This window comes from Bactrocera oleae, chromosome 2 (assembly GCF_042242935.1).
Source record: "Bactrocera oleae isolate idBacOlea1 chromosome 2, idBacOlea1, whole genome shotgun sequence".
Taxonomy (NCBI): Eukaryota; Metazoa; Arthropoda; class Insecta; order Diptera; family Tephritidae; genus Bactrocera; species Bactrocera oleae.
This window is the reverse complement of record NC_091536.1, coordinates 22,412,870-22,430,748: the sequence shown is the minus strand read 5'-3', so window position 1 is coordinate 22,430,748 and position 17,879 is coordinate 22,412,870. Positions and strand designations below refer to the sequence as shown.

General features: G+C 32.9%; 2 protein-coding genes across 3 annotated transcripts; one reads left to right on the top strand and one right to left on the bottom strand.

The window, feature by feature from the left end:
* Positions 1-43: 43 nt before the first annotated feature.
* Glys (glycogen [starch] synthase) lies at positions 44-6,690 on the bottom strand. Of its 2 annotated transcripts, XM_036377566.2 has the most exons (9): positions 6,539-6,690; positions 6,022-6,252; positions 2,866-3,292; positions 2,717-2,790; positions 1,965-2,437; positions 1,500-1,902; positions 959-1,423; positions 758-893; positions 44-704 (listed from the first exon to the last, which is right to left on the bottom strand). In XM_036377566.2, exons 3-9 carry the CDS (start codon positions 3,290-3,292, stop codon positions 613-615), a joined length of 2,070 nt encoding a protein of 689 aa, XP_036233459.1. In that variant the 5' UTR covers positions 6,022-6,252; positions 6,539-6,690; the 3' UTR covers positions 44-612. The 2 variants fall into 2 exon arrangements, with proteins under 2 accessions (XP_036233459.1, XP_036233457.1); XM_036377564.2 differs by lacking the exon at positions 6,539-6,690 and having other exon boundaries at positions 6,022-6,411.
* Positions 6,691-12,080: 5,390 nt separating this feature from the next.
* On the top strand, positions 12,081-17,268 carry LOC106623495 (uncharacterized). The gene is made up of 7 exons (XM_014243037.3): positions 12,081-12,243; positions 12,317-12,489; positions 12,555-13,292; positions 13,763-13,996; positions 14,065-14,506; positions 14,872-16,227; positions 16,303-17,268. The coding sequence occupies exons 1-7, from the start codon at positions 12,204-12,206 to the stop codon at positions 17,106-17,108; spliced, it is 3,789 nt and encodes a 1,262-aa protein (XP_014098512.3). The 5' UTR covers positions 12,081-12,203; the 3' UTR covers positions 17,109-17,268.
* The last annotated feature ends 611 nt before the right edge of the window (positions 17,269-17,879 follow it).

Here is a 17,879-nt window from a genome sequence, read left to right as displayed (position 1 = left end):
ACCGTTCGAACTCAAGGGCACAACACACAATAAAAACACATCGTTTTAAACTCTTTTCAACACAATTTTATGCATCACGTATTCAACACAAACAAGAAGTTGTCAGAAAATTTAACTGTAAATAACTGACCTACGAAAAGCGACATATATTTCCTAGTATTCGAGAATCCTGTTTAACATAACATAACGTTATTTAAATCAGTTTAAAATTTACATTTGTTTGTCTGTACGTTCTACTATAAAATAAATGAGAAAAAAATATAAACGATTAAAAAAAATACGAAAAAATCAATACTCTTGAAAAAAAAATATGCAATTTAGAACGATAACATTTGTATTTCTTGCCGAAGATTTTGGAATTTATGAAGCCTCTGTAGGGCAGCAAATACAGTTTGAGCATAATTACTTTTCAAACACAGCATATGTTTCTTGTGGCTAATGTGGTTTTACGGATTGTTAAGTATTATTTCAATGAAATAACTTAAAACTCTAATATAATTTAAATCTCTATTTTATACATAACATTCAATATTAACTGCATTTAAAAAAAAAACTTTTTAAATTTGTTAATATGAATTAGCCAAGAAGGTTAGTCTACAGTTGAAAGTGTTTTTACTTAATTCCCAATTCCTTTAATTCTTTTTCATCATCTACGGAATCTTCATCGTCAGAGCCATGCACTGATGGAGCAGGTGTTGTGTGTCCTAGAGAAAAAAAGTTTAAACAAAAATTATTACGTATTAAATTAGAAAGTTACTGGAGGATGTAGGGCTTGGTGGTTCACTGAAGGGCCTAGAAAAGTTCAATGTACTCCGTGAACTGTAGAGAGATCCTTCATCAACATAATCAGGGTATACAGCTTGTAGTGCCTTAACTCTAGCTTGGCGGTAGTACTTTAAAAAAAATTTTAAAATTATGTTTTATAAAATAAATTTACTTAAATACACTCATTACTTACAATTCCTAAAGTTCTCCAATCTAAAAGATCACTAAGACGTTCCGTACGATTTCTCTGAATTATGCGTTGTCGCCGATTTAATCTTGAAAACTCCATCATAAATCCGGAAAGTTGTTGAACACTGTTTTCCAAACCAATGTATCGACGGTCAACAATATATATACCATAAGACTTCGGTTCGCAAATATGCTCATTCATAAAACAACCAAAGCCAGACAAGTTTGTAGTTATGCTTGGTATTCCCATAACTGTGCACTCCGCTGGGGTGTATCCCCAAGGTTCATAGTACGACGGAAATACTCCTAAATGGCAGCCACGTACAAATTCTTCATAATCAATGCCAAAAAGTGGATTTGTAGACGTTAAAAACTCAGGATGGAAGACCATTTTCACCCTATCATGCACCGAGTTGAACAAATTGCAGCGCCGAATAGCACTCAAAACAGGGTCATTCCAGTCATCAACCTGAGTAACAATGAGTAAAATGTTTGTATAATATAGTCCATTCATAATGTCTATGCGATATATGTATGTATCTTACTATATTGTGTGTAGTTACTGGAGGCATTGAATCTCTCTGCATAGCGAACATGCAACGTTTAATTTTAACCAAATCATCTTTTGTAAGGAGTTCATCTGGGCTAGGTATATGTCCTTTCACGCAAGAGTCAAACATACGTTTGCCAATTGAATTTTGCACGTTGTTAATGGTGTCGCGCAATTGTTTAATAACTGCGTGCCCACGTAGGGAATCTACATTAAAATTATTTACTTTGGTGGGAAATATAAGGAACGCGACAACAGTTGTATCAGGCTTTTCATGTTTTAACATGGCATTGAGTCGAGCCAATGATTCTATGAATATATCAGCACCTTTATTTCCAAATTCATAGCGTCCAGCAATAAAAAAATAAAGCGTCTTATCTAAATCAAAATCCATATGTCTATAAATAAGTAAATGATTAAAATCTCTTTTTGCACATCAGCAATTGATAATAGAACCTACCCATAAAAATGTCCCCGAACGAATTCATTGATTTTTTCTTTAGCAACTGCATGCAAGTTTTGGAATTCGTGTATGGCGGAAAATTTTTTCACATTGAGCCCATTTGGCGTTATGATATCAGGTTTTCGCTTGAGTAAATGTTCTGCTTCATATCCGGTAATTTCAGATACTGTTGTGAACACATGACATAAATGAGTGGCAGCTCTTTCAATACAATATCGGTGGTAAATTTGTCGTTTTCCCGCTTCTTCATCTACAGCAAACTTGTCCAAATTATTATAGAAATCTGTGTTACCAGCACACAGGTAACGGCCCAAGAGTGTAGCGTGCGTTGTGAAAACTGTAGCAATTTCTATATGTCGTGTCCGTAGCGCGATCAGGCCAACACCCGCTTGCCATTCGTGAAAATGAGCGACTATTCTAGGGGTTTGCAGTTCATGGTTGCTAGAATAATCTAAAGCACGATTTTGAAACTAAAATTATAGTAATCAAATCATTGATTATTTACTTTATACGTGTACTTATTTACCGTTGCCTTAGAAATAATATCCTAATCTCACATTCATTTGTGAACCAAATTTAGCTGGTTCAGCTTACAATTCCTTTAATTAAATAAGCATAATGGTTTTGATAAAAATCACTATAGCAAGACATACATATTTTCAGACTACTTGAAACCTGAATATACACATATGTGAGGTTAGAATCGTGCTATACTAAGGTAACAAATTAATATGTATGTATATACAAACCTCTTCAAGAAATTCAGTAATCATAAAGCCTAATATAATCGCATCGTTTGTTTCAACATCTAAATGTGGTACGCCTAAGATTTATTATAAAATGACAAATATACATATATATATATATATATATATTAACTCGTTTATAAATCTCTTACCAACATGACATTTTTCCCATAACTCTGATTTGAATTGATCTAATTTCCATGCACCTGAGCCGATATCAAAAAGTATGAGTTGTGGGTTACCATCAACTAACCAACGCCCTGTATGTATTTTATAACCTCGCGTTCTCATTGTATTCACTGCATCTAGGAGTGGATTACCGCGTGGAAATTCTATCTCCTCCATTTCTGTGCGTGCACAATGCTCCTTATAAGGGCCCATGAGACACAGCTGCTCACCCATCTCCTCTGTTGAAACATATGCTTTCGAACGAATGACTGTGTAGATGCCTCCAACTTTATTAGCCACCTCCCATGCTATTTCAAAATTCCATCGATTTTCTCGCGACGCAACATCACCGCGATCAAAGAAATCTTTTAAGTCAGCACCGGACTCTACTCGAGAAAATCGCCGATTCATCTATAATGAATAGAAAATGAATTAATGTAATATAAATATTTTGAGAACTTTCTAAACTTTCCTGGTCCTCCATTCGAAAGGAAAGTTGTCTTCGCAACATTTTGTTCCGATTTACAATACTACTGGCTACTGAATGGATTGGATTTTAAATGTAAAATCGTCGCGAACTATTATCATATCAATCGATGTATTCCAGTTTCTTATCGCCTATTAATATGTGTTTGTTTTAAATAATGAGTTGTAATCAACATAAATTATGCAATATTTTTTACCTATATACATACATACAGATATTAAATACACTTGTGCTGACGCAAACATCTAAACTCCTAAATGTTCTGGGATTCCGTAATTTCTTCGTGAAAATTTAACATTCAATATATACACATTTTATATCTTAGAAGAGAGTATCCTTAATCTCTTGCTCCTCGGTACAAATTCATCGTAATTATATCCTTTTGAAAGCCATTGTTTTTTGATTTGTACTAACAGATTTTATATATACTTTACTGAACAATTGGCAAGGTTTAAGAAGCACCTTGTTTTCCATTAAATTGTAATATTTTAGATTTTATCTCTAGATTGCAGATTAGCACGTTCAAAAATTATGTATGTATGTATATTCATTAAATTGAAAGACTAATATAAGAAATAATAGTGGAAAGTGTAGCGATCCAAACACTTGAATAAAACTTATGATGCCCTTCAGTATAGAAAGCACAATAGCACTGTAATGCTCTGCTAGGTGCACAGGTCACTATGTTATCGATGGAATTTAAATTATATAGATAACACGTTCCACTACTGCATGTCTCACTTACTGAATTGGAGAAGAGCTCTTGTGTAGATTAACTGATCTCATTCATGCATTTTAAAAATAGAATAATACTAGTGAGATCCGACGGCGCGTTGCTGCTGGTTCATATACATTATTTACTATTATATTGAACTATTAAATACAATAAAAAATGTTATTTACGAATAAAGGACAAAAATAATCCATGAGATTGTACTTGAATTTAAATTTTAAACTGAAATCTATAATTATTTAAATTTTTTTTTTTTATCTTTAACACATTTTTTTATTTCTGAATTGTTTTACTTTTAACATAAACTGTTCTTTCTTTTAAGGTGGAACAAAATGGACACAGTGCGCTAAATTTTACTAAAAATCAGTTCAGTTCAGTAAAAGTGGCGTGAGATCCTTTCTTCTGACGAATTTAAAATAAATATGGTAGGTAGTGATGGAAAAGATTGGGTTCGACGTCCGAAAGCGCTGAAATGAATCCCTGATATACGACAAAAACTTTCAAACACGGAGGTGGTAAATCATAATATAAGAATGTTTTTCGTGGTACGGAGTTGAACCACGGTAGAAATGTGATTACTATGTACTTATCTTTATATTCTCGCCTTGTTGTTTAAGAATGTATTAGTTTTATGTTCGCCTAAAGTATATTTGCAACACCTACGACTAAACAAAATATATATAATATATGTATGTACATATAATATTATAAATACCACAGGATATGAGACAACAAAAATTTCGAAAAATAGGCTTAGAAGAAATTTTCACAACAATGTTTTTAAATTCATTACTTTTCTATGGCTAATCATTTAAATTGTCCTTATAATGGTATTATGTTAAAGATATTGTAATAATATTATATATCTCATATATATGGCAAATGAACTTTCACATGGATAACAAAACCAAAGAAACCAACCGAAGATGTTGAGTTTCTATAACTGTTCTCGACTCGCCAAACATTGCAATCGATGACATGTTAAAATCGTAGTAGTGCTAACAAAGATTAACATGACTAAGTACATTAGAAAAAGCAAGTGGTTATACCACTATAAAAAGATATCCACATACTCTGGTATATCAAATTCAAAATAACTTTATTGTTTATATTTACTGTTATTCACTTCCAGAGATATTTTTAAAAATGTGTTTTGACTGTATTTATTATTGCCTCTGGTTCGCATTCAAACAAACAGATGAATAAAGCTAGATCATCAAATTTCAAATTTATTAACGTTGAAAATTATAACACGCTATTAAATAATGCATAAAATGAAGAGAAGATTGGTCCAGAACTCAAAATTAATTCCGTTTTTTTCGAATATCGGAAAGAACTTGAACAAGCAAGAAAGGTCAGAACCAAACATTATATTATCTGACTCAATATTTTTAGAAAATGAGTAATCTTGGAAGTAAGCACATTTTAACGCGTAAAATTTTCTCAAATCAAATATTTTTTCGAAACCACTTATGTTTGTTTTTATATTAGGTTAAATCAGCTTAAAAAATGCCTGTTGTCTTAATATTACCCTAATATTTTAGCAGGGCAGGTGTAAATCAGAACAATCTTCAATTAGGTTGGACGAAGATATTTTTTTCTTTTTTTTTCTCATCCCTTTTTGGCAGCAAATCTCTGCATGTTTATTTTTATTAAAATATCTCACATATGACCCGGAATATATGAAAACAAAAATTTTAGCATTTGTTACAAAATAGTAAGATTTCACATTTAGAAAAAAAATCATAATATATATATAAATACACCTATATATATTTAATATAAAAGTATACAAATGTATAAACCACAAGTACACCGTAACATTTTAATACGACCTATTCTAATTAAGTATATTTGTACACAATTCTCTTATTTTTTATCACTTCCTCATATTATGGTTAATCCAAAATAAAATCTTACCTTGCAGATAGTTTAAAAGTGACTGCTTCCAACTTTCCGTATGCACCTTTATGAATTTATGGTCGGTCGAAAACGGCTGACAAACTAGCCTTTCTGCAAAACGTTCTGCTACCGCTCTTATTTATAAATGTCAAATAAAGGTCAACAACAAGAACTTGCTTCACTAAAAATTTCGCCGGCCTGGACGTACTGTCAAACTTGCTTAACTTAAGAATGGTTTAGATTTGCACCCTTTAAGAAAGATTTTTATTAATAGGGTTATTACTGAGAGACTAATGTAAAAATGTTTTCCTTTAGTATACAATTGTTATCAAAAACGCCAAATTGTCTACAGAAACAAACTGAATTTGATGATACCCTGAGTATTTGTTGCTGTAGTATTCCTTATTTAAATTATCTGCAAAGAGCTGTAGATAATTACGATATCTATATATCGAATCGAAGGCTGCATTAAACAGCGTTGCCACAGCCAATTGTAATTTTTAACCAAAATTTTCAAAAAGATTACCAATATTACCATTTTTACTGTACAGATTTATTTGCGACTCAATTCAATTTCAGTTTAATAGAATCACTGCACAATTGCCCTTGATGTTAGAAACGCGGAAACATTTAATCTAATACATTTCCTTTATATACATTTTATTTCATAAAACCACAAAACACAATTATAACGTCATATGGCAAAACTTCCGAAGAAAAATAAATCTAATAAGCAGATAACATATTTTTAGACTTGCTTATAGGTTGTACCATCTTGACAAAAGAGGGCACCCTCTTATGTTCGAAAGACAGAGTTCACACAAGTAATCTTTTGTCACGTCGGCAAATACTATTATGGTGTCACTCATTGCGTTCACACAATGAGGGGGGCCAACAATTGAGTCGAACAAATTTCTGCATTTCCTTTAATATCACATTTTCAAATTCTTATATGCTTCATTTACGCGATACACAAAAATATTTTTGATTAGTTAACTTTTTCCCTTATTCATTCTTTTGAAAAAAAATTCTGTTATAATATGCATACTTGCATACATATTTGCCTTTTTTAAAAAAACAAAAAAAATATTATATAATTCAAATTTCCGAACATAATGAAAATATCCACTTGAGTCAAGCGTTATTGCAAACATGAAAATTATTTCAATTATCGAAGGTATGCCAAATTGGGTAGCAGCGAACTCTTATGAACAAGAACGAAAGCGTGCACCCGAGCACGAGCGACACAAAATCTGGTTTGGGCGACAGAGGCGCCCTTGTGTGAACACGTCTTAGGGAATTTTGAAAAACACCAATTCTAAAAGAATAATACATCTCGTAATGAGCGTAACAGGGAATATGGCTATATATACTCAAAGAATCATTGTCATTGTATTATATAATCCTGCAATGATCATTGTATAAATGATAAAAAAATAAATCATATTTGTTTCATTGTATAATCCTACAAGTAAGAAATGCAACAGCTGTTTGCCTATGTGTGTTCCACAACTAAGATCACCTGACCAAAATCTGCCTTTTTTGACACAGAGATGTAAATAAAAGCACTGTATTTTCATTATTTATTTTTAAAACTTTCAAAAATATTTTCGAAACAAAAGTTTATTGCATATATATTGCTTTTCCTCACCACCTCTAAGGGTGCAATTAAGGCGCGATACCGGTTTTTTTTTGGGTGTTTGGTTCACCAGAAGACCTATATTCACCCATATAATATATACAATTCTAAATCAATCTATTTTTCATAACAAATATAACAAGAAAAAAGAAAAATATATAGAATCAGGTGCTCTTTAGGAGTAGTAATTGCATTAAAAATATAAGTCAATATATTAACCTTAAACAAAAACCAAAATGAACATATAAAAAAGGTACAATTCAATTATATTCATTAACAAATACACGACAAAACAATATTCTTGTATTAATTTCAACAAAAACAAAAATATATATAAAACAAGTAAGGAAGGGCTAAGTTCGGATGTAACCGAACATTTTATACTCTCGCAAAGTCAAATGGTATACTCGTTTGAGATTTCTTTGTGGATTGACTGATATTTTCGGTAGAAGGTCAACTATAGGCACTGGGGTCCACATATTTAGTACTTAGGGGTTTGAACAGTTTTGGTTCGATTTAAACAATTTTTGGACGCAAGGTGGCATACTTTAATTGCATTATTCACGCAAAGTTTTACCACGATATAATCATTGTTACCTGATTTGCATAGTGGAAAGTGAAAGAATCAGATGCAATTGAAAATGGTGTTACATGGGAAGTAAGCGTGGTTGTAGTCCGATTGCGCCCATTTTCGCACTATGACATTAAAACATAAAAAGAACGTTACGCACCGAATTTGGTTGAAATCGGTTAAGCAGATCTCAAGATATGGGTTTTCACCTAAAAGTGGGCTGTGCCACGCCCACTGACTAATTTTGAACACGGTTCCTATAAAGCCAATTTATACCATCTCAGAGATAAAATTTAATGTCTCTGGCGTGTTTAAAGCTTGATTTATCGCGCTTTTAGTAGTTTTTAACAGTACCGTTATATGGGGAGTGGGCGGAGTTGCCACCTGATTTCAACTATTTTCACACCGTCAATAGAAGTGCTAAAAACATTTGCTTCTAGTGAATTTTGTTATTATAGCATTAGCGGTTTAGGAGATATGCACATTAAACCTATTAGAGGCGGGACCACGCCCACTTTTAAAAAAAAAGTTTTAACTGCAGATGCCCCTCCCTAATGTGATCCTGTGTACCAAATAACAGTCTTGTATCTTATTGCGGAGCTTAGTTATGGCAAGTTATTTGTTTTTGATTAATGGCGTTTTGTGGCGGGGGAGTGGTCCGATTACGACCATCTGCAATACCAACCGTCTCACGGTACCAAGAAACATGTCTACCAAGTTTCATAAAGATATCTCAATTTTTACTCAAGTTAGAGCTTGCACGGACGGACGGACGGACGGACGGACAGACAGTCACCCGGATTTCAACTCGTCTCTTCATCCTGATTATTTATATATATATAACCCTATATCTAACTCGATTAGTTTTAGGTGATACAAACAACCGTTAGGTGAACAAAACTATTATACTCTGTAGCAACAGGTTGCGAGAGTATAAAAATGGGTACAATTCATGAACATCAATAATAATACTAAACACAATGTACTAATTAGTAAATAATATTTTCAAAATATTATAAATCACTCACAGCGATATACTTATTAAATGTAAGTTTAATCTTTAGGAGTTTTTATAACCGCAAAATATTTGAATATGTAATAAACGCATTCTTAAAGTAATACATTTAAAAACATAACACGCCAACAGGCATTTGGGCGTTTTGTAGTAGAATATTAGTAGGCAACCCGTATTAAGTGTGACTTTAGTAGTAGTATATTTGGGATAACCCGTACCTATTTGCGACTACTATTTCAATGATATTACAAAATTTATGTAACCCAATAATTTTTTTAATCAAACAACAATAATAATATTCGAAAAAATTCTTTAACACTTTTATTTGCGTTGCATAAACAATATCTAATAGGCAAGGGATAACAATAAAACAGTACCTTAAAAGAAAATGTTGAAACTTTCAACTTAGCATGGTTCGTAAGCACGTAGGGGTTAAACTTAATGCGATCCTGGGAACATATGTTCGATCCATGGAATTTAAGGTTTATTTTTCCTTTTATTTGATTAATTAGAACCTTAGAAGATCACAATTGAGTTACCTTAATAGCATATTTTACTTACTGAAAAATTTAAAATTTTAAGAATTTTAAAATGTATATGAAATCGGGCTATATCAATATTTCTCAATTCAAATGAATCGATATACATGTATGTGTGTAATTTAAACTATAGACTCAGTTGAAATGCCTCTATGTATGAAAGCATGCCGCAGTCCAGTTCACACACGGACTTTTTGGGGACTGGGATTAGTATTGCAGATGGGCATAATCGGACCACTGCCACGCATTAAAACGGAAACCTATGAAGTGTCATAACTAAGCAATAAATTAAGACAAGGGATCGCAGTGGTGAGGGGCACTTGTGAGCTAAAATTGTTTAAAAGTGGGTAACCCAGCCCTCTAAATGGTTAAATGTATACATATTCCAAGCCACTGAAGCTATCGCAACCAAATTTGCTGAAAAGCATTTTTTATACGCTGTGAAAATGGAGAAGATCAGATAATAACCACGCCCACTCATCATATAACGGTTATGTTGAAAATTACTAAAAGTGTGGGAAATTTGCAAAATTTTTAGTTTTATAACTTTGCTAACACTTGAAAATATTTAATTTCTGGCGGAAAGAAGGGAATTTCAAATTTACAGTATTGTATATAAGCGGATTATTGTGGCTACTTTTTAATACACAATATATTGTATGTATAAATGTTCTCCAAGTTAAGTACATAATAGTAGTACATAAAATAAAAAGAAGCTGCACAACAAATGAGTGATCAGACACATAAAACTACAGAATAAATATCATTTACAATTATACATGTTTATTAAATTAAATTAAATAAGTTAAAAAGAAAAGCAAATTAATTATTCTTAAATTGTGCATTTTATGCGAACAAGTGGTTATATAAAATACTTACATATGTACGTATTGAGCCTACAGTGGCTCATTAAATAAACGCATTTACTTGGTAGCGTATTATCATTCCGATTGCAATTGCATTAAAAACCTGTGAATAAAAGAAAATTATTTTCATTAATATTCGAATCTAAATAATTAGTTTTTAGGTATATTATATGTAAAATACCGATTAATAAACTCGTTTTGCGATACAAATTATTTCGTAAAAAGTGCACTATCAGAAAAAAACTATTATAATCAATTTAACAACTACCAACTACTGAGCTTATGCCTGTTATAATAATTATTTTAAATTGGATATTTAATTTTCGTTTCGTTAATAATCATGCCGCCCGTACTTTTTTATTCACGTAGGTATATACATATGTGTATTGAAGTGGTGTATGCCTTGAATAGGCATTCTCACATAATTGTTTCAGTAATTTACGTTCGATATTATAGTCATTTGTTTAGTATTCATGAATGTTACTAAAAACAAGAAAAAAACTTACAAATACAATGATTCCTTACAAGAACTTGATTCCGATTGATTCCCAGGGTAGATTGCTGTCTAATTTCGTGATATATACTTAGTCAAATAAAAAATTTTTCCATGCAAGCACTTTATTCCGATCGTTCAGTTAATATGACAACTATATGCTATAGTCATCCGATCTATACCATTTCTATGGAGATTGCATTATTGCCGTAAATAATAAGCCATGAAAAATTTCGTGAATATACCTCGTCAAATGAAAGAGTTTTCCATACAAGCACTTGATTCCGATCGTTCAGTTTGTATGGCAGCTATATGCTATAGTGATCCGAAATCGGCCATTTCGACAAATGAGCATATGCTAAATTTTCTCAAAAACTGAGAGACTAGTTCGCGTATATACGGACAGACAGACGGACATGGCTATATCAACTCAGCTTATCATGCTGATCATTTATGTATATATTTTATAGGGTCTCCGACGTTTCCTTCTGGGTGTTACAAACTTCGTGGCAAACTTTATATACTGTATTCAGGGTATAATTATCTATACATATGTATACATTTACAACCACTCAAAACAACTTTTAGAGCCCGAAATAATCGCGTGCATTTAATGCCTGACAACTACTCAACGGTTCTTGGGTTGAAAACACAGTCAAGTCAAAAAAACGCAAAAATTTTTATTTTTTTTATTTCTAATAACGGTCAACCTTCGACAGACGATGCCACATATGCATTAGTGGTTTGGAGACGCCAAAAATTCGAAAATTGTAAAATAACATAAAAAGCCACACTTCAAATAACAAGGAAAACTCGGCCAAAAATCGAGAAAAACAGTTGCAGGCACCTGTATTTATGCTTTGCTTTCATCATTCAATAACAACGCTTCAAATACACATGTACATATATATGTATGTAAGTAGGAAATACAATGTATTTCTACTAAACAGGCATGGTTTTTCGGAAAACTAGTTGTGCATCACATATCAAGCAGTTCAGGTCTTGTAATAATTGTCAAATTATTGAGAGGCAAATAAAAGTGCGCATTGAATTTTTGAAATATTTAAGGTGAATAGGATGACAACCACTTTCAATATCAACGGTTGTAATCACAACGGTAATTATAAAGCCTATAGTTTTGTATTTTTGGGCTTGATGATTTTTATATTAACTAATCTTCGTTATTTCAGTAAATCTTATCAATTTTCCACCTGATATAACCCTTAATACTTTTATACGAGAATATGTGCAGTTAACGGCCACCAAATACATGTGTTTAGAAGGAGGGTGTGGCGCTTGTGTGTGTGTCATTAAAGGTAAACAACCCGGCAGTGGGGAAACACGTACATGGGCCGTTAACTCAGTAAGTAAACTTTTGGGCACAAACAATTTTTTTAACAACGAATAATGTTTATTAATTTCTTAAAGTGTTTGACTTTACTAAATACATGCATGGATTGGGAGATTATAACAGCTGAGGGTATTGGCAACAAAAACATTGGCTATCATCCAATACAAAAACGATTAGCCAAGATGAATGGCACTCAATGTGGTTTTTGCTCTCCTGGTTTTGTTATGAATATGTTCGGTCTACTTGAATCGAAAGGAGGAAATGTTAAAATGACGGAGGTCGAAAATTCTTTTGGTGGCAACATTTGTCGATGCACTGGATACCGTCCGATATTGGACGCTATGAAATCATTTGCCGCGGATAGTGCTATACAGATTCCCAAAGAATGTATAGATATTGAGGATATCAAGCTTACCGAATGTCCTAAAATCGGTTCGCAGCTTAAGGGCACTTGTCAAAAGCCGTTAAGTTATATGATTTATCCCGACGGTACGCAATGGTATTGGCCGCAAACATTTGCTGAACTATTTGAAGCACTGTCCAAAATACAGAATGAAAAATTCATGCTTGTCGCAGGAAATACAGGACATGGCGTCTACAGGCGATCATCAGATATAAAACACTTTTTTGATATTCATGCGGTGCCTGAGTTAAAGCAGCACTCTATAACTAATGAAAAGATAAAACTTGGTGCAAATATAAGCTTGACAGAAGCAATGGAAATTTTTGAGCAAGCTGCACTGAAACCTGGCTTCGAGTACTGCCAGCAATTGAGGGAACATTTTGATCTTATCGCGAATGTGCCAGTTCGTAACGTGAGTATTGAGTCAACTGTATTGTAGAAACTATTTCATTTGGTTTGGTTTGGTTCTTTATTAGAGTAAAAAATTATACAAGTTAATTGGGTTGTAATGGTACACATACATACATACATGTCACAATAACTTATTTCTTCATTCGAAACATCCCTCTTCCAACAAGCTGCATAAAAATATACTATTTTATTACAATCTATTTAAATAAATGTATATATGTATGTATATCTAAACACGCAACGAAGTGGAACAATGATCACCGTAATTGCTGAGAGTGTTAGCAAATAGCTAGTACACAATGAGCTCATGATTTTAATAAAAGCTGTTGCAGAATTTATCATAAGTACTATGTACATATTATAGAGGCTACTAATGAACTTTTCGTACAATAATAAGTATTTTACTATAAACACTTAAATGAAAAATAATAACTTAGAGATGAAATAAAAACGTTATTATGTATTTCTTAGACTGGAACACTGGCAGGCAATATCAACTTAAAAAAATACTATCCAGAATTTCCTTCAGATGTATTCATTACATTCGAAGCTCTTGATGTTCAGATTATTGTTGCAGAAGATGCGTCTACCTGGAAGACCATATCACTAAAGGAATATCTAGCTTTGACGAATGACAAAATTATTATTATTGCATTCGAATTAAAAGCTTATCCAAAAGACAAATTTGTGTTCGATTCTTACAAAGTAAGTAAAGAAAGTTATAGCACCTTACAATAACAATTAGTTCTACACATATATTAAAAAAATTTTAGATAATGCCTAGGGCTCAAAATGCGCACGCCTATGTAAATGCTGCATTTTTATTACATATGGATATGCCAGAAGGCAAAGTTTTACATGCTCGTATATGCTTTGGCGGTATAGCACCCGATTTTGTACATGCCAAAGCAATAGAATCTGCATTAGTTGGTCAGAGCTTATTTGAAAATGACACTATTTCGAATATATTCCAAAATTTGATTATCGATCTACAACCGAATGCTGTTCTTCCTGACGCTTCGCCTGAATACCGAAAAAGTCTTGCTGCTGGTCTACTTTACAAAAGCCTTTTAAAAATCGCACCTGAAGACAAAGTAAAGGATGAATACAAAAGTGGTGGCAATTTACTTCTACGACCCCTTTCATCCGGTACTCAATCCTTTGAAACTATAGAAAAATATTACCCAGTTACTGAAGCTGTGCAAAAACTTGAAGGTGAGTCACATAATATTCATACTTATCAATGGAAATCTAAAAACAAGTATAATAAAAAATGAATGTAGAAAGTTTTGAAATTTATCTAAGCACGAATAAAATCATTTATTATGAAAGTGTACTAAATAATATTATTGAGAAAAGACACCACAAGATTGGTTCAAAAGTAAAAAATAAAAACATAAATAATTAACGTAATGAAATGCAATAATCTTATCATATTCACCTAATTCTCATAGCAGACTATCACTTGGTTGGTTAAAAAAAAACATATAAATAACCGAAATTACTTTTTTAAATTTTAACTTTCTAATTTATAAGTGATGATATATTTATTTCGAATTAATTATATTGTTTATGTTTAGCCATGATTCAATGTTCTGGAGAAGCAACTTACATGAATGACGTACTAACTTCAACCAACTCGGTTTATTGTGCTTTTGCTATTGCAACAAAAGTTGGCGCAAACATCGAAAAGATTGATGCTTCTGAGGTTTTACAAACTCCAGGTGTGATAGCCTTTTATACCGCAAAAGATATACCGGGTACGAATTCATCATGCGATTCAATATTCGGCTATGAAGCTGAAGAGATTTTTTGTAGTGACATTGTTAAATATTACGGCCAACCTTTAGGTGTAGTGGTTGCACAAACAAATGATATTGCGAACCGCATTGCACCTAAAGTAAAAGTGACATATTCAAATAATGTACGAGTACATAATGTTTTAACCACCACCGCTGACGTGCTTGAAGCAGATGAAATGAAACGAATCACTATGATAAAAACTTCGAAAATCGATGAAATTAAACTTGTACAGAAACCCGATATTAATTCCAAAGGCGTTTTTGAAATAGGCGGGCAATATCACTTTACAATGGAGCCGCAAACTACTATAGTTGTTCCTTTTGAAGAAGGACTAAACGTTTGGACAGCAACACAGTGGATGGATCATACTCAAAGTGTAATAGCAAAAATGTTGAAACTTCAGGTAAACAAGGTACAGTTGAAGGTTCGCCGCCTTGGTGGTGCATTTGGATGTAAGATTTCACGTGGAAATCAAGTTGCCTGTGCTGCATCATTAGTCGCATACAAATTAAATCGACCATCTCGTTTCGTACAGACCATCGAATCGATGATGACCTCGAACGGTAAACGTTGGGGTTGTCGGAGCGATTATGAATTTCACATAAAAGCCAATGGAAAAATTCTCGGACTTAAAAATACATTCTATCAGGATGCAGGATATACACTCAATGAAAATCCTATTAACGGACATTCTGTTGTTTGCTCCAAAAATTGCTATGAACTTGCTGACTTGAGCACTAAAATTGTGGCCGAAGCTGTCATAACCGATGCACCCAGTTCAACTTGGTGCCGTGCACCAGGTTCTGTAGAAGGAATAGCAATGATTGAAAATATATTGGAACATATTGCATTTGAAGCAAATATAGATCCTGCTGATGCACGATTAGCTAACTTAAAATCTGGAAACAAATTGGAGGAGCTACTACCGCGATTTATTAATACAACAGATTATCGTAATCGACGAAAGGAAATTGACGGCTTCAACGAAAAAAATCGTTGGACTAAACGTGGTTTAGGAATAGCTATTATGGAATATCCAGTTTTTTATTTTGGTCAATATTCAGCAACAGTTTCTATTTATCACGTAGATGGTACTGTAGTTATATCTCACGGAGGAATCGAAATGGGTCAAGGTTAGTAATTAAGTTTATAATTTATATTATTATTATATGTAATTGTATAAAACTATCTGTTATTTTTTTCTTAAGGCATTAACACGAAAGTTGCTCAAGTGGCAGCACAAACACTCGGTGTACCATTAACTTATATTAAGATTGAGTCTAGTGACACTATCAATGGTGCTAATTCTATAGTTACTGGAGGTGCTGTAGGAAGTGAAAGCCTTTGCTTTGCCATTCGAAAAGCTTGCGAAACACTTAATGAACGTCTTAAACCAATTAAAGACTCGCTTGGAAAGGAAGCTAGCTGGCAGAATGTTGTGCAACAAGCGTGGGGGAAAGCAATCAATATGATAGTTAGTGATCATTATAAAGAAGGAGACATGCAGAATTACAGCGTATATGGTTTAGCCCTAACCGAAATTGAAGTAGACATATTGACGGGAAATAATCAAATAAAACGTGTTGATATATTGGAAGACGCTGGTGAAAGTCTTAGTCCATACATTGATATTGGTCAAGTGGAAGGATCGTTTGTTATGTTGCTCGGGTACTGGCTAACGGAGCAGTTGATATATGACCGAATAACAGGAGAACTTTTAACTAATCGCACGTGGAATTATAAACCTCCGGGTGCAAAGGATATCCCGATTGACTTTCGCATAGAATTACTACAGAAAAATCCAAATTCAGCAGGATTCATGCGTTCAAAAGCAACAGGTGAACCACCATGTTGCCTAGCAGTCAGTGTGATTTTTGCTATTCAGCATGCTTTGCAATCTGCTCGTAAAGATGCTGGACTAAAACGTGAATGGATTCGTTTAGGTGCTCCAACAACACCTGAGACTATCGCACTGAATGCTGGAACAGATGTGTCGAAATTCTCTCTAGCATAAGTTTTCACTCGTTGCAATTAGTAACAAAGAGGTTCGAACAATATTTAATATTTAAAACTTTTTGGTGACTGGGTATTTGGAAGGTATTATTACATAAATATGTATATGTGTAACTTTCTTTGCTGTTACGTTTTGCTAAAATAAAAATATTGCAATTGAATCGATTTGTTTTAAATCTTATAATTTTAATTGTGAAATTAAATGCAAAGTATGGCATACTCTTATCATTAGCACCTATCAGAGTACCCAAAATTATATATAATTTGATGCATACATACATCATATTATCACAATGTACATACATATGAAGCCTAATAACAATACCTAACAGTACATCTCCACAAGCAAGTGTTTACGAGTATTTTGCAGGAAGGTAATATTCTAGTGCAGCGCATAGCTTTGTTATATTATCGCCATTGTTAAAAGGTCTTGAAAGAAGATAGTACGCAATATATCAACTTGTCTCGAATAGCAATTTGCTTGAAATAAAATAATAAGCCAAACACTTTGTAGTTTTTCTTTTTAGAATAAATGTAATGTGTGGGAATTAATTCAATTGAGCTATCAGCTATATACATATGTATTTATCAACACGCAATTGTCAATACGATGTAGTTGTTATCGTCATAATTTATTAATCTTTGCTTATATAAAATGGCCCCAGCAGGAAACTCCATCCACTTCTGGTATACGAATTTGCGATAAAGATTTAACTTAAAATTAATTTAAATTTAATTATAAATTATTTTATTATCGAATTTATAACATGTC